At 41.4% G+C, this 27841-nt stretch overlaps 2 protein-coding genes across 3 annotated transcripts; both read right to left on the minus strand.

Moving 5' to 3' along the window:
- Positions 1–2885: 2885 nt before the first annotated feature.
- Positions 2886–6813, minus strand: LOC115122197 (uncharacterized). Its single transcript, XM_029651390.2, has 6 exons — positions 4842–6813; positions 4516–4676; positions 4206–4438; positions 3552–3681; positions 3353–3453; positions 2886–3091 (listed from the first exon to the last, which is right to left on the minus strand). Exons 1-6 carry the CDS (start codon positions 6796–6798, stop codon positions 2920–2922), a joined length of 2754 nt encoding a protein of 917 aa, XP_029507250.2. The 5' UTR covers positions 6799–6813; the 3' UTR covers positions 2886–2919.
- Positions 6814–15178: 8365 nt separating this feature from the next.
- LOC115122196 (uncharacterized) lies at positions 15179–25830 on the minus strand. 2 transcript variants are annotated; one of them, XM_029651388.2, is made up of 7 exons: positions 25448–25830; positions 21891–23903; positions 21433–21596; positions 21130–21350; positions 20661–20790; positions 16394–16491; positions 15179–16069 (listed from the first exon to the last, which is right to left on the minus strand). In XM_029651388.2, the coding sequence occupies exons 2-7, from the start codon at positions 23209–23211 to the stop codon at positions 15931–15933; spliced, it is 2073 nt and encodes a 690-aa protein (XP_029507248.2). In that variant the 5' UTR covers positions 23212–23903; positions 25448–25830; the 3' UTR covers positions 15179–15930. The 2 variants fall into 2 exon arrangements, with proteins under 2 accessions (XP_029507248.2, XP_064877980.1); XM_065021908.1 differs by lacking the exons at positions 15179–16069; positions 16394–16491 and adding an exon at positions 19461–19884.
- Between the last annotated feature and the right edge of the window lie 2011 nt (positions 25831–27841).

Genomic DNA, 27841 nt, shown 5'->3' on the forward strand with positions numbered 1-27841 from the left:
CCTGCGTTAATCGGTTAAGGCTACAATTGTGTTCTTTCAGCAAGGTGAATTGAGATTCTCCTCCGCTGGCTGCTATGTTTAGGTCTAACGTCAGCTGTTGTTGGTGGGCAGGGATGTCAGAGGGTGGGACATGTTCACAATAAAATTATATTTGATCCTAGGTGTATTGAGAGAGGTGCTCGGGGACTTGTCATGTATGATTCGAGTAGCTTCAGAACAGAACAGTTTCTCAAAGAGAATATGAGGAGGTCCTTTTAAAGGTATTTTACTTACTTTTGCCTTTGGGGTTGCTCTTGAGGCAAAAGGGGTCCCCTATATGGTCAAAAATATTGCCTAGAAATGACCTAATTTGACAGAAAAGGGCACATGAGTTGTATAGATGCTGTATAATATGTTATATGAACCATACAGGCAACTCTCAAGCCTAAATTAAGTTGAGGGCTTCTTGTGGGCAGTTTACATTGTGTTCACTCTAGGACTTATAGCTCTTCTTTCCCTCCAGGTTTCCATTATGTTCAGGCAGCCCCCTCAAGCCTTACATGGAGCCTAAATAGTTAATTGTGTTGAACTCTGCAGGGAGACCAAGCATTGACCACTGGAATATCAAGTAAAAGCTTAGAGTTCAGACAGACAGGCTGTCAATTCAATTTCTTTATAGGGATGAATTAATAGTATAACAAGCTTTTAATAAAACAACCATGGCTGTTACATTACAGTAACATTTTCTGCCATGATCAGGACAACAACAAGGGCAGAACGTTCTGTCAACCAAACTGTTGCAGCGTGTCATTTGCCCCAAAATAACCATACAATTTCAATAGGCGGGATTACGTTGGGAATTATGCAACAATTTAACAGTCATTTTTTAAGAAAGTATTTCATGACTCCAGCATCAAACATTATCTTACATGAACAATCATACATGACTATATACCCTAGTAGGCAACAGTTAACAGTGTTCCTCCATAAAATCTCCCACTCAGAATGCATGACAATCACTGGGCCTACTTACAACTGCAGGCTAAAATAGAATAATGAGTAGCAAACCCTTTTTATACACTGCTGGCCTATGTACCATATAATATATTTTTTGTGACAATCTAATAGAAAGTATTCCTGAAAATATTATACTGAAATCAACCATTTTCCTTCAAAACATAGTGTCAAATTTGCACTAATCTATTTACTCTAAATAATGGTTGATATATATAAACATAAATATATTGAATTTCAACAGCATCTTCCAAATGAAAAAAAATCTGTGTTTACACAGCCCAATTCTGATATTTTTGGTCTTTTGACCAATCAGAACAGCTCTATTGCCAATAATTGCCAATAATTGGGCAAAAAAAAAACAGAATTGGACTGTAAACACATACTGTGGGGCAAAAAAGTATTTAGTCAGCCACCAATTGTGCAAGTTCTCCCACTTAAAAAGATGAGAGAGGCCTGTCATTTTCATCATAGGTACACTTCAACTATGACAGACAAAATGAGAAAGAAAATCCAGAAAATCACATTGTAGGAATTTTTATGAATTTATTTGCAAATTATGGTGGAAAATAAGTATTTGGTCACCTACAAACAAGTAAGATTTCTGGCACCTGTTTGAACTTGTTATCAGTATAAAAGACACCCGTCCACAACCTCAAACAGTCACACTCCAAACTCCACTATGGCCAAGACCAAAGAGCTATCAAAGGACACTAGAAACAAAATTGTAGACCTGCACCAGGCTGGGAAGACTGAATCTGCAATAGGTAAGCAGTTTGGTTTGAAGAAATCAACTGTGGGAGTAATTATTAGGAAATGGAAGACATACAAGACCACTGATAATCTCCCTCGATCTGGGGCTCCACGCAAGATCTCACCCCGTGGGGTCAAAATGATCACAAGAACGATGAGCAAAAATCCCAGAACCACATGGGGGGACCTAGTGAATGACCTGCAGAGATCTGGGACCAAAGTAACAAAGCCTACCATCAGTAACACACTACGCCGCCAGGGACTCAAATCCTGCAGTGCCAGACGTGTCCCCCTGCTTAAGCCAGTACATTTCCAGGCCCATCTGAAGTTTGCTAGAGAGCATTTGGATGATCCAGAAGAAGATTGGGAGAATGTCATATGGTCAGATGAAACCAAAATAAAACTTTTTGGTAAAAACTCAACTCGTTGTGTTTGGAGGAGAAAGAATGCTGAGTTGCATCCAAAGAACACCATACCTACTGTGAAGCATGGGGGTGGAAACATGCTTTGGGGCTGTTTTTCTGCAAAGGGACCAGGACGACTGATCCGTGTAAAGGAAAGAATGAATGGGGCCATGTATCGTGAGATTTTGAGTGAAAACTTCCTTCCATCAGCAAGGGCATTGAAGATGAAACGTGGCTGGGTCTTTCAGCATGACAATGATCCCAAACACACCGCCCGGGCAATGAAGGAGTGGCTTCGTAAGAAGCATTTCAAGGTCCTGGAGTGGCCTAGCCAGTCTCCAGATCTCAACCCCATAGAAAATCTTTGGAGGGAGTTGAAAGTCCGTGTTGCCCAGCAACAGCCCCAAAACATCACTGCTCTAGAGGAGATCTGCATGGAGGAATGGGCCAAAATACCAGTGTGTGAAAACCTTGTGAAGACTTACAGAAAACATTTGACCTCTGTCATTGCCAACAAAGGGTATATAACAAAGTATTGAGATTAACTTTTGTTATTGACCAAATACTTATTTTCCACCATAATTTGCAAATAAATTCATAACAAATCCTACAATGTGATTTTCTGAAAAAAAAATATTCTCATTTTTTCTGTCATAGTTGAAGTGTACCTATGATGATAATTACAGGCCTCTCTCATCTTTTTAAGTGGGATAACTTGCACAATTGGTGGCTGACTAAATACTTTTTTGCCCCACTGTATATGTCAGCATCATGAGCTTAGTTCCTCTGCATTAAAAAAAATGCAGAGATCAGGTCGACTTGTATTCCAGTTCTGTTTCTTAGCAAACTTGTAAACGCATCCAAAGAGATCAGGAAACGTTGTCACCAGATCTTTGCAAACAGAGCAGGCCGCATCTGCATCCTTATCCGCAACCTTAGTGCTACAGAAAGACAGAAAACACAAAAGCCATTTTCTATGATGTCAGTGTTGGGCAGTTTCAACATACTGTTAAGTCAATTACAGAGGCAGATTTGATTAACAGAAATCAGAGGAAATCTTATTATCTAACTTGATATCTGGTATGTCATGTTAGGATTTGAAATAAGTACAGTATCTATTCAATTCCCCAATTGATTGAAATGTAAAGCAATTTGACATTTAGATCAGTGCCACTAACACTAATTGTTGTTTTTTGACTTACTAGTGTGCATCAAGGTTGCGTATGAAGCGCAGTAACCCCAATGTGTTCTCAGCGTAGGCCTTCTTTTCACCTTCCACCTTCTGGATCAACGAAGGGGCCAGCTGTGAAGGTAAAGAATTGCTGTATGCGTTAACATTGCTTTACACTCTCATAAATGGCTTGTGGTGGTAAGTAGTGAATAAAACGTCGTCTGGCTAACCTTGGATTTCCACTGATAGAAGGATCTCGTCTCAACACCTTGGTCTAGCGCTTGAACGAGCTCTGGGTCAGCATTACGATGGTTCTCTGCCTCCTTCTGATTCCCAATTTTGATCAAGTAATCCAATCTCCTGATCAAACGATGAACATCAATACATTTGAAACAAATTATAGGGGAAGTTATGTCCATGTTGTAATTTCCCTCTCAGTCTCATGCTAATCATTTTAAGAATGGCACTGCCTCATAATTCGTCCCATCACTTGTTGTGATGGGAAGCCTCAAGTGATGCAAATAGGTGTAAGTCTCTGGCAAAGGTGTCTATGTAAGGTAAGAATTTCATGCCATGGATAATGCAAATCTTGCATGATGATAAAACCTAAGGCGTCTACAAACTTTATCGAAAGCTAACTACCTTTACACTTGGTTTATAATTTGTTGGACAGATTACATTTGCTTTAATGCATTAATACATTTGAATAATATGAATTATTGTAATTATGCACAGAGTAATATAATTGTGTCACCGTGTCAATCATGTAACTGTAACTAGAATTTAGTTTTATCTCCATGTTTATTATTATTTTCATTATTACCTATTATACACTAAGACATACTAATAAAACAACTTTTCAAGTGACAAATAAGGATTTTCACCTCTGTGGTTTCCAGAAGAGGGGATGATTCAGGGTCTCCTCCACTGTAGGTCTCTCATCAGGGTCTTCATTGATCATCCACTCAATGAGGTCCTTTGCAACCTCGTCTGCCACATGTTCTAGTGTGTAAGTCCCCTTGATTATGTTTCGATTCTGTTCAAGTTCATCACCAAGTGGACCTTCAAAGGGGTGGTGTCCACCAGAAAGAACGTAGTATACCAACATCCCAGCCACCTGAAATTACAACAATAATTCAGTCCATCGCTCTACAAACAGGAAATAATCTTTATTCTATCTTCACGTTGCTCAACCTGTATATCAGAGCTCCTCTTATATCCAGAGCCTTGTTTGTCTAACGTCTCCTTGGCCATCCAGCATTTTGTTCCCGCAGGGACTGTGTATAGAGTTGTTTGTTCCACTGTCAATCTGCGACTTATGCCAAAATCTGCCAATTTTGCATTTCCATTGATACCTGTAAAGGATAAATAATATCACAATATCATGCTTTTCATAAGTATAGGTACTAGAAAATGACTTTAAGATACTGCATATGGATTTTTAACACAATGATGAAAGCCATGTATTAGATTTAGTGGGAGTGAAAGGCTGAACTGTGCAATGCTATAGTATATCTCACCTATCAAAACATTCTGAGGTTTGATATCCCGATGAAGGACTTTGGTAGTTGGACCATGAAGGACACTTAAACTGCGGAGCACCTCTTGAGTGATTTTCATCAGGGCATGAGTGTCGTCCTTGGACAGGTGTTTATTAATGTACTCATCCAGAGTGTATTCACAGAGCTGAAGAGCAAGATAACCAAAGAAATCGTCTTCTGCAAAGTCCATGTATCTCACAATACCGCTACTGTCAAGCTCTGGAAGACGTAAAAATCCTTCCTCATTCTTGAGAACTTGATAGTTTAATCCGGTCATTCTCTTTATGGCTACTTCAGTGCCATCATCCCTCAGGCCCAAGAAGACCTCAGTTCCATCACTTCCCTTTGCTATGCGAAAGTAATCATCATTATATATAAGAGTGAGGTTTCCTACATTATAAACTTTACGTTCATCCACGTTGGCAAGCTTCTCTAACTGTGTCTCCCACCGCTTGCTGACTTTGTGCCATTTGCGCTGTAATGGTGACGTGTCAGTGGTGGGGTGGAATGGCTTGACACTAGAACACTCATCAAGGCCAGATTCCTCAACAGGAGCAGATGAAGTATTGAAGGCTAAACAGGTTTTATTTTCTTGTGTGTCTGTCTCTTCTTTTGGTATGTCTTGTTTTTCTGCCGTTCTCCTCTTCATCTTCTTAATCTTCTTCTTCCTCTTCTTCTTCTTCTTCAAATGACTGTCTTTTGAATCTTCACTTGTTGACTTGGAGACAGAACGTTGTCTGTCTAAGGTCATATTTAGATCTCTCAGCTTTACTTTCAGGTTTTCATCCCTTCCCCAGTTAAGTAGTCCTTCAGGTACCAGAGTCAGTCCCAGAGAGCGGATGTAACCAGGAACACAACTAAATGTGTAAAGATCTGCTAGCAAGGCAAAGGCATACATCTTCAATTCAGAGGGATAACCCTTCCTCTGTGTGCATGGGACAATGTGCTTGCATATTTCCTCAAGGTCAGAGTTGCTCCAACGATCCTTGTCTTTTGTCTTCTGTGTGATGCCATAGAGTATAACAATGATCAATGGAACAAGATCATCTTCTGTTTTACAGGAAAGCAGTTTCACTAACTCAGGAATTAGGGTAAGTGACAGCTCATTAGGTATTTCCTTCATGGCGCAAACAACTCTATCTAAGGATTTCAATGCACCTGCCCTAAATTTCAGAGGAACTGTGGACAGACGTTTGCTTACATCTTCAACATAGGAAACTAGTTTCTTGGAGTCGTTCAACCATTTAATGGCTTTCTGGAAGTATTCGTCTTCATTTGCACCTTCAACGTTAAAGCACATGTCAATCATTGTGAGGTGGGTTTGTGGGTTCTCCTCTAGTAAGTGAAGATCATAGTGCTTGAAAACATCTGTTGGGGATGTTTGTTTTATTGCTTGTGCAAAATGTAAAAAAAGCTTGATTTTGGAAAAGAACCCACTCTCTTCAACAAAGTTTCCAATTATTGTGGCCAATTTCTGATCAATTGCAGGATGGACGCAATGATTTAGCCAAATTAAAGCTCCAGATTTGAGAAGCTCCTTCACAATATCCTCTCTGTCATGTGCTAATTGAATTGGAAAGAATTGTTGTTCTGCTAGACCATTTGGATCTGCCTTTGCTTCCAGTAATGTTGTCACAATATTCACTGGAACTTTATGCAGTCCAGCATAATGCAGTGGTGCTAAATATCTCTTTGATGGTTTGTTGGGGTCAACACCTTTTCCCAGAAGAAATGTACAAATCTTCTGATTTGCAAATGCAACAGCAGCAATTAAAGGGGTTACTTCATCTTGTAACTCAACACAAGGGTACAATGCATTGATGTCCTTGCCTCTAATCAATTTCTTCAGCCTCTCCAGATTATTCTTAATAATGCACTTTATTATAGGATCTGTTGGCCCTGAGATTTTGGCCAGATGTTCAAAAAAGTATTCCATAATTCCTATCAATTTTTTCTACGCAGGGATATCTGAGGGAGAAAAAGTCATGAGTATATTTTTCAATTAAATCAAATTGAAATGGGATTCATACTTAACATGATATTTTCAGTATGATCTTGTATGTTAAATAACAGTGTATAATATCCTCTTATAATGTATATGTTATTAGTGTCTAAATAGATACAGTGAATATACTGTACAGTACAATTGGTTTAGTTCATTAGGAGAGTAATAACTCAAATAAATCTTGCAGTTTTACATCTCTGGTGCATACCTGTGTGGTGCCTTTACCTGACTGAAATACTATTAAAGCTGTTTTATATTATGTCAAATGCAGAGTTAGGATTTGTTATACCATGGAAAGAGCAGCATTCATTGGACTGTGCCAATACTCTCAAAAATGGACTTTAAAAGTACGTACCCCTTAGAGTTCTTGGAGCAGAAACGTCCTCTCTCAGCCCGAAGCTCACAGTGCCCACTCTACTGATGCGGAAGAGACACAATTTAAAGTTCTTCCTGAAACCCAACCTAGACAGGTGCAACAGGTATATTTAGTCCTTTAGACAACTCTTCTTACATTTGTTTTCACAATCTTTATCATGGAAACAGCAACATTTCCGGCACTGTACCAAAAACTCATCAGTACTAAACACAAGGAAACCCAAAGAGATGCAAATCAACTTTAGGAAAAAAAGTCAACCAAGCCTATCCCCACTATCAATACATGTAGTGGATATTGAGATTATGTCAGTACTTGAGGACAACCACTGAATTGGAACATCAAATCCGTCACCAGTGTTAGGGAGTAACGGATTACATGTAGCGGATTACACAGAAAAAATCCATTACATTACCAGCAAAAATATTGTAATCAGATTACAGATCCTTAAAAAACGAAATGATTACTTCGAGGATTACTTTGAAATTTGGAAAGGATGCTTGCAAGAAAAAAATATATTTGACACTTCTCTGTTTTCTCAATGACATTCGAATCAGCATTGAAAAAAGGCTCAAGTTTAAGTTTGTTCCACCTGAACGAGTCTGACCACAAGTAAGAGACCACTATGATGACACACCAAATGTGTTTGATGGATCGCGGGAAAAGATCATGAATAGGCTTTTGTAGGCTACAGTCCAAGCTATGTATTCCAATGGTGTGACTGCTGTCGGCATCCAAAGATTATCCAACATGAATAAACGCTTGGAGGTCAGGATGACAGCAGTGGTGTAGTCTACATATCTACATAGCGCATTGATGTGAATCACACTGCTGCTCTCTCATTTAGTGATTTACGTCTTACGGATTGTGGTTGTTGTGGATGGCTTTTCACAAATCACAAAGAACTCCTGCAACAACAGCTGAGCCAGCGAGAAGAACCTAGAATTAAGCCAAGAGCGGCTGCTCACGCCATCTTACCTCGTCTCTCCAAGGAGGATGATATTGAGGCCTTCCTCATGGAAGAGTGGCCGCCCACAGAATGGGCGAGCGCATTAGCCCCTCTTTTGACCGGGGTGTCTCAGGAAGCCTAATTTGACCTGGATTCCCGCGAAGCTGCGGACTATGGGCGACTAAAAACCGAGATCCTGTCCCGGTACCAGCTGACTGCCAGAGATAGGGCCGTAAAGTTCCATCAATGGACCTATACAGCTGACCAACCCGTCCGTGCCCAGATCTTCGCATTAATACGACTGACGAAACAGTGGCTAGAATCTGGAAAGGGAGTAGGACGTGATAGAGACCCTCGTAGTGGACAAGATATTGAGGGAATTACCCAGTGACTTAAAAATGGTTGTGGGGCAAGCCAACCCATTGTCAGCCGACGACATAGCCCAGGCAGTGGAAACATATCGGTCTACAGGGGAGTTGTTAAAAAGTGACAAGGAGGAACGGAAGGATTCTTACAATCAATGAATGATGTGGTGTATTCCTCAAATGCCATTGGAAGAATCCCGGAACATTTTCCAGTCTGTGCTAGCAAAACAGTCCTGTAGCTTAGCATCTGCTTCCTCTGACCACTTCCTTATTGAGCGAGTCATTGGTACTTCATGCTTTAGATTTAGCTTGTAAGCAGGAATCAGAAGGATAGAATTATGGTCAGATTTATCAAATGGAGGGTGAGGGAGAGGTTTGTACGCATCTCTGTGTTTATTTTTTAAATTTTTTTATTTCACCTTTATTTAACCAGGTAGGCTAGTTGAGAACAAGTTCTCATTTGCAACTGCGACCTGGCCAAGATAAAGCGTAGCAATTTGACACATACAACAAATAGGAGTAACACATGGAATAAACAAAACATACAGTCAATATTACAGTAGAACAAAAGAAAACAAAAAGTCTATATAGAGTGAGTCCAAATGAGGTAAGTTAAGGAAATAAATAGGCCATGGTGGCGAAGTGATTACAATATAGCAATTAAACACTGGAATGGTAGATCGGCAGAAGATGAATGTGCAGGTAGAGATACTGGGGTGCAAAGGAGCAAAAATAAATAAATAAATACCAGTATGGGGATGAGGTAGGTAGATAGATTGGCTGTTTACAGATAGGGTAAGTACAGGTGCAGTGATCTGTAAACTGCTCTGACAGCTGGTGCTTAAAGCTAGTGAGGGAGATGTGTCTCCAGCTTCAGAGATTTTTTTGCAATTCATTCCAGTCATGGGCAGCAGAGAACTGGAAGGAAAGACGACCAAAGGAGGAATAGGCTTTGGGGGTGACTGGTGAGATATACCTGCTGGAGCGCGTGCTACGAGTGGGTGCTGCTATGGTGACCAGTGAGCTGAGATAAGGCGGGGCTTTACCTAGCAGAGACTTGTAGATAACCTGTAGCCAGTGGGTTTGGCGACGAGTATGAAGCGAGGGCCAACCAACGAGAGCGTACAGGTCGCAATGGTGGGTAGTATATGGGGCTTTGGTGACAAAACGGATGGCACTGTGATAGACTGCATCCAGTTTGTTGAGTAAAGTGTTGGAGGCTATTTTATAGATGACATCACTGAAGTCGAGGATCGGTAGGATGGTCAGTTTTACGAGGGTATGTTTGGCAGCATGAGTGAAGGATGCTTTGTTGCGATATAGGAAGCCGATTCTAGATTTAATTTTGGATTGGAGATGCTTAATGTGAGTCTGGAAGGAGAGTTTACAGTCTAACCAGACACCCAGGTATTTGTAGTTGTCCACGTATTCTAAGTCAGAGCCGTCCAGAGTAGTGATGCTGGACGGGCGAGCAGGTGCGGGCAGCGATCGATTGAAAAGCATGCATTTAGTTTTACTTGCGCTTAAGAGCAGATGGAGGCCACGGAAGGAGAGTTGTATGACATTGAAGCTCGTCTGGAGGTTAGATAACAGTGTCCAAGGAGGGGCCAGAAGTATACAGAATGGTGGCGTCTGCGTAGAGGTGGATCAGAGAATCACCAGCAGCAAGAGCAACATCATTGATGTATACAGAAAAGAGAGTCGGCCCAAGAATTGAACCCTGTGGCTCACCCATAGAGACTGTCAGAGGTCCAGACAACAGGCCCTCTGATTTGACACACTGAACTCTATCAGAGAAGTAGTTGGTAAACCAGGCGAGGCAATCATTTGAGAAACCAAGGCTGTCGAGTCTGCCAATAAGAATGTTATGATTGACAGAGTCGAAAGCCTTGGCCAGGTCGATGAATACGGCTGCACAGTAATGTCTCTTATCGATGGCGGTTATGATGTCGTTTAGAACCTTGAGCGTGGCTGAGGTGCACCCATGACAAGCTCTGAAACCAGATTGCATAGCGTAGAAGGTATGGTGGGATTCGAAATGGTCAGTAATCTGTTTGTTAACTTGGCTTTCGAAGACCTTAGAAAGACAGTGTAGGATAGATATAGGTCTGTAGCAGTTTGGGTCTAGAGTGTCACCCCCTTTGAAGAGGGGGATGACCGCGGCAGCTTTCCAATCTTTGCGAATCTCAGACGATACGAAAGAGAGGTTGAACATGCTAGTAATAGGGGTTGCAACAATTTCGGCAGATCATTTTAGAAAGAGAGGGTCCAGATTGTCTAGCCCGGCGGAGTTTGTGGAGTAAAGGTGGCCAATATGTTTTTTTTTTAACCTCTGGTTGCACATTTAACATGCTGGTAGAAATGAGTTAAAAATGATTTCATTTTCCCTGCAATAAAGTCCCATGCCACTAGGAGTGCTCTGCCTCTGGATGAGCATGTTCATGTTTGCTTATGGCCCTATACAGCTCGTTGAGTGCCATCTTAGTGCCAGCATCGGTTTGTGGTGTTAAATAGACAACCACGAAAAATAGATGAAAACTCTTGGTAAATAGTGTGGTCTACAGCTTATCATGAGATATTCTACCTCAGGCAAGCAAAACCTTGAGACTTCCTTAATATTACATTTCATGCACCAGCTGTTATTTACAAATAGAAACAGACCGCCACGCCTTGTCTTAATGGAGGAAGCTGTTCTATCTTGCCGATGGACCGAAAACCCCGTCAACTGTATGTTATCCATGTCGTCGTTCAGCCACGACTCTGTGAAATATAAGATATTACAGTTTTTTATGTCCCGATGGTAAGATATCCTTGATCAGAGCTCATCCATTTTGTTATCCAATGATTGCAAGTTGGCTAATTGGACTGATGGTTGCCTCCCTTTTCTCCGTCTTCACGCAAATGACAGGGATTTGGGGCTGTTCCCGAGAAAGCAATATATATTTTGCGTCAGAGTCAATAAAGAAAAAATCTTTGTCCAGTTTGAGGAGAGTAATCGCTGTTCTGATGTCCATACGTTATTTTTGGTCATAAGTGACGGTAGCAGCAACATTATGTACAAAATTAGTAAAAACACTAGTTAAAACCAATGTGAAAAAACTAACAAAATAGCACAGTTGGTTCAGAGCACATAAAATGGCAGCCATCCCCTCAGGCTCCATTCTACCTATGATTTTGTTATCTGATAAACTATTTTTCTTTCGCTGTATAAAAATGTTGAGTTCATGAATGATGGTTTATATGCATACACCTCTACTTAGGCTATAGACTACATCCGATGAGGTAGTGGTGCCTGGTGAAGTGAGTTTTACTCAGATGTTGCCAAAACATTTCCAACAGCCCACCCGGAGAAAAAAAGGTGCCCTGTGTGAAACATACTATGAGAAACAGTAACATACACTTTGAATTACCGAACATGCTAAATCTCATCCTGGTCTTTCACAGTCAGACCAACCCAAGCTGTACTGTGCAAGTCGGCTAATAGTAGGCTTACTATTGAAACAGATAACCGAGGCTGTCAACTGAGTCAGAAATTCACAGGTTTCAAATTATTTTCAGGTTTTAGTTGGTTGTTGCATCTTTGAATTCCCTCCCTTTCTAACACATTGACAGAGATGGAACAATGAAACCGCTTGCATGTTTTCCTGCATGCTTTGACCTACCGCCATGTGTTTTTCTGCGCAGCATGGATCACCACTGGTGTTGAATGTATCATTGCTGTATGGTGCACTCAAAATGTAGCCATTATAGTTGGGTAGCCAATCAAGACTACTGCTGAAATGTTGCTGTAATGGGCCTACATGTTTCTGTTTTACATGCTGTTTTGTTTTTTGGTTATTAATTGTCAGGCTTTAAAAACCGAAGCCGGAATGCAACATTTTAGTAGCCTAGCTCAGACTGTGGCATGTGTCTGTACACTTTCTCTCCGCTGTAAATGGGACACATGAAAGCTGTATTTTCATAAAGCAGATGACTTAACTGTTGACTCATTTATACTCACTTGTGTGTCCTATTCAGCCCATGGGCCTTGTGTTTGACATGTGCGCTAGCCTATTAGCCACGTTATGACTGACTTGTGATCATTGCCATTGCTAGTTTGATTGTATTGACATTCCCAGCCTTAGTTTCAGTCGTCCGTTTTTGTTCAAAATATTGAGTCATTGAAACTGAAACAGTGCCTCCCGAATGGGTGGAGACAGCAAACAACATACCAGGCCAGCTATGATTTACAACCTGATACCAATATTTTTTTGGACTACCAAGAAATGTATTGGTGAATTATATTAATCATGCATTGAACTGCATCCATCTATTCTGCCAACGATGCCTTACTGTATGTTATGGAATAAAAAATGTAACTATTTTTTAAACATCTTATAAAGTCGGTATTGAAGCATAAGCTGGGAATTTGATATTTTTGACTGATATGATTGTCTGTTTCATATCGACATATAAAATTACTTATAAATTGACTTCAAATAATTTACTCTAGCAAGTTTCACACTGGCGCGCTGCAATGAGTAAATTGAAAGTTGAATCCAACACTTCTGTTGTTTGGCTGTGCATATAGCAAAGTCTGAACATTTGGTGGATTCTTAATGAGAACTGAGCCCCTACAATGTTGGCAACACTGTCTTGACTATGTCCTATCAAAGCATCCTAACCTTCTGCATTATGGGGAGGATCACTGTTAGTTCAAAATAATCAGCTTATCGAACAATATTACCTCTGCTTAATTTCCCTAGCATCACCATGCTTAGTGACAGATGCCCACAACATATTGCTGATGACCCTACCCATATTCTAAACAGAACAGTCTTAAATACAAACCTTATTCTTAAAATGTACTTACCTCATTAGAGGAGAAACGTCCTCTCACCTCGACGCCTACAGTGCCCACTGTACTGAGGTAGAGACAGCAATAAAAGTACTTCCCGAAAGCCAACCTAGAATGATATCTGGTACATGTAGTGCTTTAGCCATATGCAAATTGGATTGGGTGGACTGAGTCCCAGGAACAATAGACATCCCAATGATGAGGTCATGATGGGGAAACAACTGCGCCAGCACTTTTCTATGGGATACCAGTAATTTGCCATAATCTTTCTGTACAGCCTAAAGAAAATCAACCTTATTCCTCAAAGTAAGTACCCCTTGGAGTTCTAGAGGAGAAATCTCTTTAAGCCTTTAGCTCACAGTACCTGCTCTACTAACGAGGAAGAGACCATATAAGATCTTCCTGTATATATCTTTAGCTGGGCGGACATCTGTTACACAAGTGGGGTTATTCAGGGCAGGCATACATACTGGGTGATGGAACCCACATCCTCCATCACTCATTTAACTGCTGCTGTCAGGAAGGTATGAATTTGAATTGTTTTGACTAAAATCAAGTCCTATACTTTCAGAGTACACCCTGTTTAGACCTAATGCTTAAGGACACTTTCCTTCATTTGAAACTTCTCAAACGAAACAAAACTAAAACTCCCATTCAAAGTACTTCAAGATTTAAAGTTGTATCAGACTTGAATCTGAAGAACAGTCAGTCTTTTATGTGAAACTGCTGTGATAGAAGTCATGTTGTGCTGCAAAGAGCTGAGACCTGAGAAACCATCAGAGGCAAATGAGGTCAAAACTTAGTTTTCACTGCAGCACTGTGGGTAAGTGCTGAAAGCAGAAGTAGTTGTCAACACAGAATTACTGCAGCAGGGACTTCAGTGCAGTGCCGAGCCACGTCCGTCCCATTGTCTGAGACTGGAGCCAAAGGAAAGTCTTCCTTTTCATAGAACCCAGCAGCAGGCCTGATGGAAAGCAGAGATTAGATGTGCACCACCTCAGCAGCCAGGAGATGACACTAAAGAACAGGGCTGCGATCTCACTTTCTATGATGGCTTGAATATGTCTAAATAGAATCTTAGGGATGACGCAAGCAACAAACAGTAATATCTCTCAATATAACTGCTGTGGTGTTGGGCCCCTCCACTGCAGTCGGGGCCATTGAAGCAGTTTGCCAAGAAGTTAATGATGCGGTCCAGGATCTTTAGAACTTATTTGTAAAATATTGTCCAATTTGGAATTCGTAACATATCCTCCTAATTGCACAAACAAAATTGCAGGACTTACCATATGAAATGGATGGTGTAGTACACAATTGTTGAATTGAACACTACTTTCAAAACAAATGGCTGAAATTGAATATTTAGAAAAAAAACATTTATAAAGTGCTAGAACAAAGGGGGATTAGAATGGAAGGGTGTGTATTCTTAAAACAGACTAGACCTCTTGGTTCCAAAGAGGAACAGAAGACAAATGTTGTCTGTGCTTCCGTACTGAAGAGCTATAGCAAGCACAAAGGTGTGGCATTTAGGTTTACAGACACCATGCAGGAGTGACAACCCAGTGTCACCTAACCTGTGTCAGAATTCCTGACGACTCTCTGAGTTCTGTTTTCTTATGGTTGATCTGATACTGGATATGTGGCTGATTGTGGCTTTATACCAGGAAGGAGGTCTGTTTATGTGGGGCTGCTGGTGTTTCTGCTGCTGAGATTTGTTATATATGCCAGCTGTTGCAGGTGGGTGGGGTTGTACGGGAGGGTTGAAAAAAAGTACAGTTCTATTTAGCTATTTTATACCTTTTATTATATTGAGACTTGCTGGATTCTTTTGGTGTTCAATTCATAGAAAACGGATGATCCTCAGTTCTATCCACAAAAGGGCGTCAGAGCTCCTTGATTGAATCACTGAATAGAGAACAGTTGTTTCAATAAACACTTGGTAGGCTTCATGTTCATACCAAGCAATACACAGATGTAAAAAATAAAGAAACGATAGTATGTAAACATTTTGATCCAGACATCTCTAGAAAATCTCATCCAGATAATTCATATTATTACAAATCCCGTAAACCTCCAAATAAAAACAACCATGAATGTTTGAGTTGTTAGAGTAGAAGTGTCACTGAGGCATATTTTATGTTGTCTACCAGCTGTGTTAAAATGGAAAACAACAAAAACAAGTGGACAACACTGGACAAAACCTACTAGATTCCTTTAAAAAAACAACTGCATGAACAATAAAGTTGACAAGTCATTGCTATCATATCAATGCTTTGTGTAAAAAGTAAGCTGAAACAAGTAAACAAAAAGCCTTAGATTTCACAAGGTTATATTTTACATTCAAATCCCCCATGATAGGTATGCTACAACCATGTAATCTTGGTTTGTAAAAATCACATGTATATTAGGTCTATCAGTGAAAATGTAGAATATAAAATGTCCTTAACACAGATCACTGGCTCTACTTACAAAGAGTCTTGAGTATGACATTAGTTCATATTTCATCAGTTTAAAATGGCATACAGTTTACATTTCAGAATCATGAGCTTAAATCTCTCGGACACATTTTTTTCAGACCAGGCCTTGAATTCCAGTCCTGTTTCTTGGCCAACATGTAGACACATCCAAAGAGATCAGGGAACATTTTCATCAGGTCAACAGACTCAAAATCCTCAGCACTGCAGAAGGAGAAACAAAACACTCAGCCACCTTCAATTTATTTGACCTTTATTTAACTAGGCAAGTCGTGCTTTTACACCTGCATTGTTTGCTGTTTGGGGTTTTAGGCTGGGTTTCTGTACAGCACTTTGAGATATCAGCTGATGTACGAAGGGCTATATAAATAAATTTGATTTGATTTGATTTGAGTTATGATGAACAAATTCTTATTTTCAATGACGGCCTAGGAACAGTGGGTTAACTGCCTTGTTCAAGGGCAGAACGACAGATTTGGTAAGAGAGCGAAAACAGCTAGTACTGGGAAAAACATTAGTCTTACTTACTAGTGCTCATGGAGGTTGCGTATGAAGCGTAGTAACCCCAACATGTTCTCAGGGTAGGGCTTTCTGCCATCCATCTTCTCGATCAAATCAGGCGGCAGCTGTGAACACAAAACAACAAGATGAGGAAAGGGAAATATTGACTCCAAAGCTTCCCACAAAGTCAAGTTTGGTTGGATGTCATTTGAGTGGTGGACCATTCTTGACACACATAGGAAACTGTTGAGTGTGAAAAACCCAGCAGCGTTGCAGTTCTTGACACAAACCGGTGCGCCTGGCACCTACTAAAATACTCTGTTTAAAGGCACTTATGTACTACCTTTCTAAAGTTTGCAGTCACTTAGAAATGTCCTTGTTTTTGAAAGAAAAGCACATTTTTTGTCCATTAAAATAACGTCAAATTGATCAGAAATACAGTGTAGACATTGTTAATGTTGTAAATGACTATTGTAGCTGGAAATGGCAGATTTTTTATGGAATATCTACATAGGTGTACAGAGGCCCATTATCAGCAACCATCACTCCTGTTTTCCAATGGCACGTTGTGTTAGCTAATCCAAGTGTATCATTTTAGAAGGCTAATTGATCATTAGAAAACCCTTTGGCAATTATGTTAGCACAGCTGAAAACTGTTGTCCTGATTAAAGAAGCAATAAAACTGTCCTTCTTTAGACTAGTTGAGTATCTGGAGCATCAGCATTTGTGGATTTGATTACAGGCTCAAAATGACCAGAAACAAAGACCTTTCTTCTGAAACTCATCAGTCTATTCTTGTTCTGAGAAATGAAGGCTATTCCACGAGAGAAATTGCCAAGAAACTGAAGATCTCGTACAACGATGTGTACTACTCCCCTCACAGAACAGCGCAAACTGACTAACCAGAATAGAAAGAGGATTGGGAGGCCCCGGTGCACAACTGAGCAAGAGGACAAGTACATCAGTGTTTAGTTTGATGCCTCAAAAGTCCTCAACTGGCAGCTTCATTAAATAGTACCCGCAAAACACCAGTCTCAACGTCAATGGTGAAGAGGCGACTCCGGGATGCTGGCCTTCTAGGCAGAGTTCCTCTGTCCAGTGTCTGTGTTCTTTTGTCCATCTTAATCTTTTATTTTTATTGGCCAGTCTGAGATATGGCTTTTTCTTTGCAACTCTGCCTAGAAGGCCAGCATCCCGGGTCTCCTCTTCCCTGTTCAAATCAAATCAAATGTATTTATATAGCCCTTCGTACATCAGCGGATATCTCAAAGTGCTGTACAGAAACCCAGCCTAAAACCCCAAACAGCAAGCAATGCAGGTGTAGAAGCACGGTGGCTAGGAAAAACTCCCTAGAAAGGCCAAACCTAGGAAGAAACCAGGCTATGTGGGGTAGCCAGTCCTCTTCTGGCTGTGCCGGGTGGAGATTATAACAGAACATGGCCAAGATGTTCAAATGTTCATAAATGACCAGCATGGTCCAATAATAATAAGGCAGAACAGTTGAAACTGGAGCAGCAGCACGGCTGGACTGGGGACAACAAGGACTGGTGTTTTGCAGATACTTTCAAAAACAAGGACACTTCAGAGTGACCCCAAACTTTTGAAAGGTAGTGTATATTTTGTCACATATACACAATCCATGTCTCAATTATCTCAAGGCATAAAAATCCTTCTTTAACCTGTCTCCTCCCCTTCATCTACACCGATTGAAGTGGATTTAACGAGATACATCAGTAAGGGATCATAGACTGACCAGGTGAAAGCTATGTCATGGAAAGAGCAGGTGTTCATAATGTTTTGTACACTCAGTGTACAGGTAAGTACACTGAACAGAAATATAAACACAACATGTACATTTACATTTACATTTAAGTCATTTAGCAGACGCTCTTATCCAGAGCGACTTACAAATTGGTGCATTCACCTTATGACATCCAGTGGAATAGCCACTTTACAATAGTGCATCTAAATCTTTTAAGGGGGGGAGAAGGATTACTTTATCCTATCCTAGGTATTCCTTAAAGAGGTGGGGTTTCAGGTGTCTCCGGAAGGTGGTGATTGACTCCGCTGTCCTGGCGTCGTGAGGGAGTTTGTTCCACCATTGGGGGGCCAGAGCAGCGAACAGTTTTGACTGGGCTGAGCGGGAACTGTACTTCCTCAGTGGTAGGGAGGCGAGCAGGCCAGAGGTGGATGAACGCAGTGCCCTTGTTTGGGTGTAGGGCCTGATCAGAGCCTGGAGGTACTGAGGTGCCATGGTCTTGTAGCGGATGCGAGCTTCAACTGGAAGCCAGTGGAGAGAGCGGAGGAGCGGGGTGACGTGAGAGAACTTGGGAAGGTTGAACACCAAAAGGGCTGCGGCGTTCTGGATGAGTTGTAGGGGTTTAATGGCACAGGCAGGGAGCCCAGCCAACAGCGAGTTGCAGTAATCCAGACGGGAGATGACAAGTGCCTGGATTAGGACCTGCGCCGCTTCCTGTGTGAGGCAGGGTCGTACTCTGCGGATGTTGTAGAGCATGAACCTACAGGAACGGGCCACCGCCTTGATGTTATTTGAGAACGACAGGGTGTTGTCCAGGATCACGCCAAGGTTCTTAGCGCTCTGGGAGGAGGACACAATGGAGTTGTCAACCGTGATGGCGAGATCATGGAACGGGCAGTCCTTCCCGGGAGGAAGAGCAGCTCCGTCTTGCCGAGGTTCAGCTTGAGGTGGTGATCCGTCATCCACACTGATATGTCTGCCAGACATGCAGAGATGCGATTCGCCACCTGGTCGTCAGAAGGGGGAAAGGAGAAGATTAATTGTGTGTCGTCTGCATAGCAATGATAGGAGAGACCATGTGAGGTTATGACAGAGCCAAGTGACTTGGTGTATAGCGAGAATAGGAGAGGGCCTAGAACAGAGCCCTGGGGGACACCAGTGGTGAGAGCACGTGGTGAGGAGACAGATTCTCGCCACGCCACCTGGTAGGAGCGACCTGTCAGGTAGGACGCAATCCAAGCGTGGGCCGCGCCGGAGATGCCCAACTCGGAGAGGGTGGAGAGGAGGATCTGATGGTTCACAGTATCGAAGGCAGCCGATAGGTCTAGAAGGATGAGAGCAGAGGAGAGAGAGTTAGCTTTAGCAGTGCGGAGCGCCTCCGTGATACAGAGAAGAGCAGTCTCAGTTGAATGACTAGTCTTGAAACCTGACTGATTTGGATCAAGAAGGTCATTCTGAGAGAGATAGCGGGAGAGCTGGCCAAGGACGGCACGTTCAAGAGTTTTGGAGAGAAAAGAAAGAAGGGATACTGGTCTGTAGTTGTTGACATCGGAGGGATCGAGTGTAGGTTTTTTCAGAAGGGGTGCAACTCTCGCTCACTTGAGGACGGAAGGGACGTAGCCAGCGGTCAGGGATGAGTTGATGAGCGAGGTGAGGTAAGGGAGAAGGTCTCCGGGAATGGTCTGGAGAAGAGAGGAGGGGATAGGGTCAAGCGGGCAGGTTGTTGGGCGGCCGGCCATCACAAGACGCGAGATTTCATCTGGAGAGAGAGGGGAGAAAGAGGTCAGAGCACAGGGTAGGGCAGTGTGAGCAGAACCAGCGGCGTCGTTTGACTTAGCAAACGAGGATCGGATGTCGTCGACCTTCTTTTCAAAATGGTTGACGAAGTCATCTGCAGAGAGGGAGGAGGGGGGGGAGGGGGAGGAGGATTCAGGAGGGAGGAGAAGGTGGCAAAGAGCTTCCTAGGGTTAGAAGCAGATGCTTGGAATTTAGAGTGGTAGAAAGTGGCTTTAGCAGCAGAGACAGAAGAGGAAAATGTAGAGAGGAGGGAGTGAAAGGATGCCAGGTCCGCAGGGAGGCGAATTTTCCTCCATTTCCGCTCGGCTGCCCGGAGCCCTGTAAAGCTTTGGTCCCATGTTTCATGAGCTGAAATAAAAGATCCCAGAAATGTTCGATACGCACAAAAACCTTATTTCTCTCAAATTTTGGGCGCAAAGTATTTATATGCCTGTTAGTGAGCATTTCTCCTTTGCCAAGATAATCCATCCACCTGACATGTGTGGCATATCAAGAAACTGATTAAAACAGCATGGTCATTACACAGGTGCACCTTGTGCTGGGGAAAATAAGAGGTCACTAAAATCTGCAGTTTTGTCACACAACACAATGCCACAGATGTCTCAAGATTTGAGGGAGAGTGCAATTGATATTCTGACTGCAGGAATGTCCACCAGAGCTGTTACCGGAGAATTTAATGTTAATTTCTCTACCATAAGCCACCTCCAACACAATTTAAGAAAATGACACATGGCCCACCTTGGATTTCCACTGGCAGAAGGTTCTCTCCATGGCACTTTGTTTCAGAGCTTCTAGAAGTTCTGGGTCAGCATCACTATACTTCCCGACCTCCTTCTCATTCCCAATTCTTCTCAAGTACTCAACTTTCCTGAAAGACAACAGGGTGCAGTACAAAATGTCTAGTCAATACATACATATTGCATATTTTATATACTTGGGCATGGGCTCTTCTTGTGCTCAAGCATCCTAGCATCATCTTTAACAAGTTATCCATTTTTATCTGTGTGATAAGTTATCATGGATGGTCAGTATTTGCAGACCTACAGTAGTTCCATCTAGAAATTTAAGAGTGGTTACATTTCTCCAGATGCATCCCTCAGCAGTTTACAAAAAAACAGCCAGATGAACTCTTCATTTTTGTTTTAATCCCAGATTGCCCATTTTTAACCAAACCTTTTGATTGACTAGTATTAGCAGTTCTTCTTACCTCTTCTCATCCCAGAAGTAGGGGTGATCCAAGGTCTCCTCCACAGTAGGTCTCTTTTTTGGGTCTTTGTTGATCATCCACTCAATGAGGTCATTTGTAACCTCATCTACAACGTGATCCAGATTGTACTTCCCATCCAGAATGTTGCTCTCACATCGAGGACCTCTGCCAAAGGGGTGGTGTCCACCAGACAGGATGTAATATGTCAACATTCCAACCACCTGGAAATGACAGCAAGCATTTGAACAATAAGAAAAACATTATGGAAACCAAGATAACGTTACCTATTTTCATTACACAAACCTGAATATCAGTGCTCCGCTTATATCTGATATCGCCATCTTCATCGAAAGTTTCCCTGGCCATCCAGCATTTTGTTCCAGCACTTCTTGTTTTTACAGTCGTTTGTCCCGTGGTCAATTGTCGACTTATACCAAAATCAGCTAATCGTGCCCTGCCGGTAACATCTGATGAGAAAACCATGCTAACAGTTTAATAATGACATGTGTGGTTTAAAAATATCAGAATTATCATTATTGTTCAATTATAGAATGACATTGTTGTATCATATTATATTTTATTCCAATGATCAGTGCTGTTTAAAACGGACATCGAATGTATAGCCCAAATAAAGTACATATGACAACATATTCTGCTCAATGCTTTTCACATTACTCCCTGACTGATGCTCATTGGTTTGTGTCTTCTGCGGTCTCTGCGAACAGGAGGTTAAGTCAAGACATAATGAAATGTGGTCTTACCTATCAAAACATTCTGGGGTTTGATATCCCTGTGGAGTATGTTGGTGTCTTTACTGTGAAGCACTCCTAGACTAGAGAGAACATCATGTACAATTTCATTCAGAACATGAGGGTTGTCCTTTGGTAAGTGGTCATTGATGTATTCATCCAAGGTGTATTCGCACAGCTGAAGAACAAGGTAGCCAAAGATTGTATCCTCTGCAAAGTCAACATATCTTACAATGTAGGGATTATCAAGTTTAGGAAGACGTAGGAATTCCTCCTCATTCTTGAGAACTTGATAGTTTAATCTGGTCATTCTCTTTATGGCTACTTCAGTGCCATCATCCCTGAGGCCCAAGAAGACCTCAGTTCCATCACTTCCCTTTGCTATGTAGAATTCTGCATCATCTACAATAGTGAGGTTTCCTACCCTATAAACTTTACGTTCATCCACGTTGGCAAGCTTCTCTAACTGTGTCTCCCACCGCTTGCTGACTTTGAGCCATTTGCGCTGTGATGGTGACGTGTCAGTGGTGGGGTGGAACGGCTTGACACTAGAACACTGATCAAGGCCAGATTCCTCAACAGCAGTAGATGAAGTATTGAAGGCTAAACAGGTTTTATTTTCTTGTGTGTCGGTCTCTTCTTTTGGTATGTCTTGTTTTTCTGCCGTTCCCCTCTTCTTCTTCTTCTTCTTCTTCTTCTTGGTTTCTGACAAATGACTGTCTTTTGAATCTTCACTTGCTGACTTGGAGACAGAATGTTGTCCGTTTAAGGACTTGTTTAAATCTCTCATCTTTACTTTCAGGTTTTCATCCCGTCCCCAGATAAGTAGTTCTTCAGGTACCGGAGTCAGTCCCAGAAAGCTGATGTAACCAGGAACACAACTAAATGTGTAAAGATCTGCTAGCAAGGCATAGGCATACATCTTCAATTCAGAGGGATAACCCTTCCTCTGTGTGCATGGGACAATGTGCTTGCATATTTCCTCAAGGTCAGAGTTGCTCCAACGATCCTTGTCTTTTGTCTTCTGTGTGATGCCATAGAGTATAACAATGATCAATGGAACAAGATCATCTTCTGTTTTACAGGAAAGCAGTTTCACTAACTCAGGAATTAGGGTAAGTGACAGCTCATTGGGTATTTCCTTCATGGCGCAAACAACTCTATCTAAGGATTTCAATGCAATTGTCCTAAAAAGCTGAGGAATTGTAGACAGACGTTTGCTTACATCTTCAACATAGTAATCTAGTTTATTGGAGTCGTTCAACCATGTAATGGCTGTTTGGGGGTATTTTTCTGCATATGGACCGTCAATGTTAAAGCACATGTCAACCATAGTAAGGTGGGTTTGGGGGTTCACCTGTCGAAGGTTCTGGGCAAAGCTGCTGAACACTTCTGTTGGGGATGTTTGTTTTACTGCTTCCACAAAATTTTAAAAAATCTTGATTTTGGAAAAGAACTCACTCTCTTTAGCAAAGTTTTCAATTATTGTGGCCAATTTCAGATCAATTGCAGGATGGATGCCATGATTTAGCCACATTACAGCTCCAGATTCGAGCAACTTCTTCACAACATCCTCTCTGTCATGTGCTAATTGAATTGGAGAGAACTTTGGTTTTACAGGTAGGCCTGTTTCTACTAGACCATTTGGATCTGCCTTTGCTTCCAGTAATGTTGTCACTATATTCACTGGAACTTTCTGCAGTCCAGCATAATGCAGTGGTACTAAATATCTCTTTGATGGTTTGTTGGGGTCAGCACCTTTTCCCAGAAGAAATGTACAAATCTCCTGATTTGCAAATGCAACAGCAGCCATTAAAGGGGTTACTTCATCTTGTAACTCAACACAAGGGTACAATGCATTGATGTCCTTGCCTCTAATCAATTTCTTCAGTCTCTCCAGATTATTATTAATAATGCACTTGATAATAGGATCTGTTGGCTCTGAGATAACCAGTCTGGCCAGGAGTTCTTGAAAATCAATCTTGTGTTCCATAACTCCTGACGATTTTATCTACGCAGGGATATCTGAGGAAGAAAAGCAAGGAGGTGAGTATAGTTTCACTTTTTAATGAAATAAAACAAATAATTATGGGACTTATAGTAGGCCTAACTTTATATCTAATCTACACTTATACTGAAGAAAAATATAAACACAACGATTTTAAATGGGCCTTGGGATCTTGTCACAGTATCTCTGTGCATTCAAATTGGCATCAATAAAATGCAATTGTGTTTTTTGTCCGTAGCTTATGCCTGCCGATACCATAACCCCACCGCCACCATGGGGCACTCTGTTCAAAGTTGACATCAGTAAACCACTCGGCCACAAGACGCCATACACGTGGTCTGCGGTTGTGAGACCTTATGGTAGAGAAATGAACATTAAATTCTCTGGCAACCGCTCTGGTGGACATTCCTGCAGTCACCATATCAATTGCAGGCCCCCTAAAAACTTGAGACATCTGTGGCATTGTGTTGTTTGACAAAACTGCAGTTTAGAGTTACCTTTTATTGTCCCCAGCACAAAATGCACATGTAATGATCATGCTGTTTAATCAGCTCCTTGATATGCCACACCTGTCAGGTGGATGGATTGTCTTGGCAAAGGAAAAATATTCACTAACAGATGTAAAACATTGAGAGAAATAAGCTTTTTGTGTATATGGAACATTTCTGGGGTATTTTATTTCAGCTCATGAAACCAACACCTTATATGTTGCTTTTCTACAACCCAAAGGGGCTATATGGCATCCTAAAAGATTCTTTATAAATTGAGTGGTTTGAGCCCTGAATGTTGATTGGCTGACAGCCGTGGTATATCAGACCGTATACCACAGGTATAACAAAACATATATTTTTACTGCTCTAATTACGTTGGTAACCAGTTGATAATAGCAATAAGACGCCTCTGGGGTTTGTGGTATATGTCCAATATACCACAGCTAAGGGCTGTGTACAGGTACTCCGCAAGTTGAGTTGCTCTTAAGAACAGCCCTTAGCCATGGTATATTGGCCATATACCATACCCCCTCGGGCCTTATTGCTTAATTATAAACTGGGTGGTTTGAGCACTGAATGCTGATTTCCTGACAGCTGTGGTATATCAGACCATATACCACAGGTATGACAAAATATTTATTTTTACTGCTCCAATTACTTTGGTAAACAGTTTATAATGGCAATAAGGCACCTCAGAGGTTTGTGGTATATGTCCAATATACCACGGCTAAGGGCTTTATCTAGGCACTCGGGTCGTGAAAGAACAGCCTTTAGCTGTGGTATATTGGCCATATACCAGTTTATAAATATCGACCCTGGACTCGACTCTGCCACACGAGCATGCTTTTGCTGCACAGTCGATAGCGCGTTGGATTTCGGGCTAGAAGGTCGAAGGTTCGAGACCTGCTCTCTGCCTGTTTCATTACAGTACTATTGCGAGACCTTTGGAAAAGCTAATTTTAATAGTTTCAAATGCAGAGGATTTGTAGTCTCCACTATAACATAACTCGGAAAGAGAAACATTAACTGGACTGTGCCAATAGCCTTAAATCTATTTAAAATGTACATACCTCTAAGAGTTCTTAAGAGGAGAAAGGCTGAAGTTAATGCCCGCTCTACTGACGCTGAAGAAACATCGGCCGCGTTCGAGAGCATCAAAACGACTGCAGGCGACTGTCTACTGACTGATCTACAAATCACCTTGCATCATAAGTAACGACTCATTATTATTTACTAAAAAGTCAGTCAGTCACAATTTACCCATTATACATTGCGCTTTTGACTCTTGAACACATACATGGCTAGAAGGCTCATTTGACAAAAGCTGTATCCCTTCTAGCCATTAACCTCGAACACGGCCATTAACTGTTCTTCCTGAAATCAGAGAGGAAGAACCGATAGAACAATGAGACAGATATTTCACCGGATGTAAAAATGTGAAGCAACCGCTTGGCGTTTCCACTCACTACCAAATATTGTAGTAAGAAGAAGCCGGCAGTGGGAGAAGATGGATTTTGGCCAACATTCTGCACATTTTCTCATCGATTATTCTGTTACTCATTTGTTCCCATTGGAAACAGGCTGTGGTCTATATTGGTTTAGTTATAAAAAGTATTTGTAGGAAGAGGCGAAGCCCGAAAGAAGAGCTTGTAAACCCAGAGGCGAGACTTTCTGGGACGCTTGTGAAGGTGGCTAGAAGAGCCCTCCTTTGATTTGTGTGCATGTGGGGGGAGTCGGTTTTTGGCGGGGCAGCACTCTTTTTGTTGCATTCCACCCAGAGAGGAAGTCCACCTTGTGTCGTGGATGCCCACTAGAGGGCCATGGGAGGGGTCGAAGCACTCTTTTTGACTCGCTAGCGACGACGTTTGAACTTCCGGATCCGGTGTAATATATGTCTGTTTGTTTATATGCTAGGAAAATGTCAGATTGTCTGATCTTCTATGCTTTACGACAGTACTTTTTTTTAGCAACAGAAGCAAACATGTATTAATTGCAATTGCTAGAGCTTGAACTAATATTACTACTCGGGAGAAGAATTTAAAAAAGATTGAGACAATGCCAAATTCGTCCACTAAGGAAGACAAAACCATACAGTACACGTCTCGTCCAACCTATGCGAAACGCCATTGACGAGAAAATAAATGTTCAATACTTTGGTGTGTTGGTTGCCAGATTTGACAACTTGCTTCAGCGACTTGCCACTCACATGTCACACGAGATAATTTACAGCATGCCCCTAAATCATGCAGAAAGGCTGTCTGTGACCCTTCGGTTTCTGGTGAGTGGCAGCACACAGCAAAGTTTCGCTGCGAATTATAAAACAGGAATCTCGACAGTTTATGGCGACGTTAAGGAAGTGGGGGACATTTGACTACAGGGTTGGTCGATTTTGAGGGGTTAGTGGCAAGATAGAATTGGGGCGACAAATTGATTTAGTGGCGAGTGGGGGAATAAATAAGCTGCATTCAGAAGTGTTTACACTTTCATTTCACCTCATACATTTAAAAGCATTGGATTGGTGCAAGCATATTGGGGAGACATTCCACCACAGCACACGACCGCTGGACGACCCCAGCCAGGCCGTGTTTTCTTTCCTAACCCTCCGTATTATTTGAATATTGTGGAAAAAATCATTAACAATTCACCACCTAAAATACTGGATGAGGCAGAATCAGGCAGCAGTATAAAATCATGTTAAAATACAGTGCTATAACGTCATTTTATCAACACAGAAGTTAGTGTTATGGTTGAATGTTTTTCGTTACATCTAATGACAATGATTTCCTTTCAAATTACACAACTGGATTGGTAATTATGGGTGTTTTACTTAACGCCAACTGCAACACCCGGGTGCGGCTAAAGCTGCTGGTTATAAGCGCAATGTGTCTGCCTATAACTTGTTTTGCGCAGAGGTGCTGAAGGGGAAAGGTATGTATTCTCAGATGAATGTGTATAAAACAATGTAGTCCTGCATTCTGATCTGAAATGTTGAGAATTACTTTACTACTTTCTCCTCTTCATGATGCATCTTCCCACAGTAATACATTTTTAGTCTGAAAAATATATAATCCTCATTTCAAATATGACTGTTTCCTGCTTTATATTTTTTTAAAGGGGTTTTAAAGTAAGAGTATTATTATTTTTTAAATTATATTAACTGGCCAACAACATCCTGCCCTCATACACTAATAATTCATTTTAATTTGGCGGACGCCTTACAGGACATCTTACATTAAAAGTAGGCCTACATAAAATGAAGTGTCGTACATAAAGTCCTAAAATCCAGTTTTAAAGTAAGAGTATTATTATTTTTTAAGTTATATTAACTGGTATAACAACATCCTTTTCCCCCCAATATACGAATAATGAATTTTCATTTGGCGGATGCCTTTCAGTACATTCAAGGACATCTTACATTAAAAGTAGGCCTACATAAAATGAAGTGTGATACATAAAGTCCTAAA

The sequence above is a fragment of the Oncorhynchus nerka genome, linkage group LG8 (assembly GCF_034236695.1).
Source record: "Oncorhynchus nerka isolate Pitt River linkage group LG8, Oner_Uvic_2.0, whole genome shotgun sequence".
Classification (NCBI taxonomy): domain Eukaryota; kingdom Metazoa; phylum Chordata; class Actinopteri; order Salmoniformes; family Salmonidae; genus Oncorhynchus; species Oncorhynchus nerka.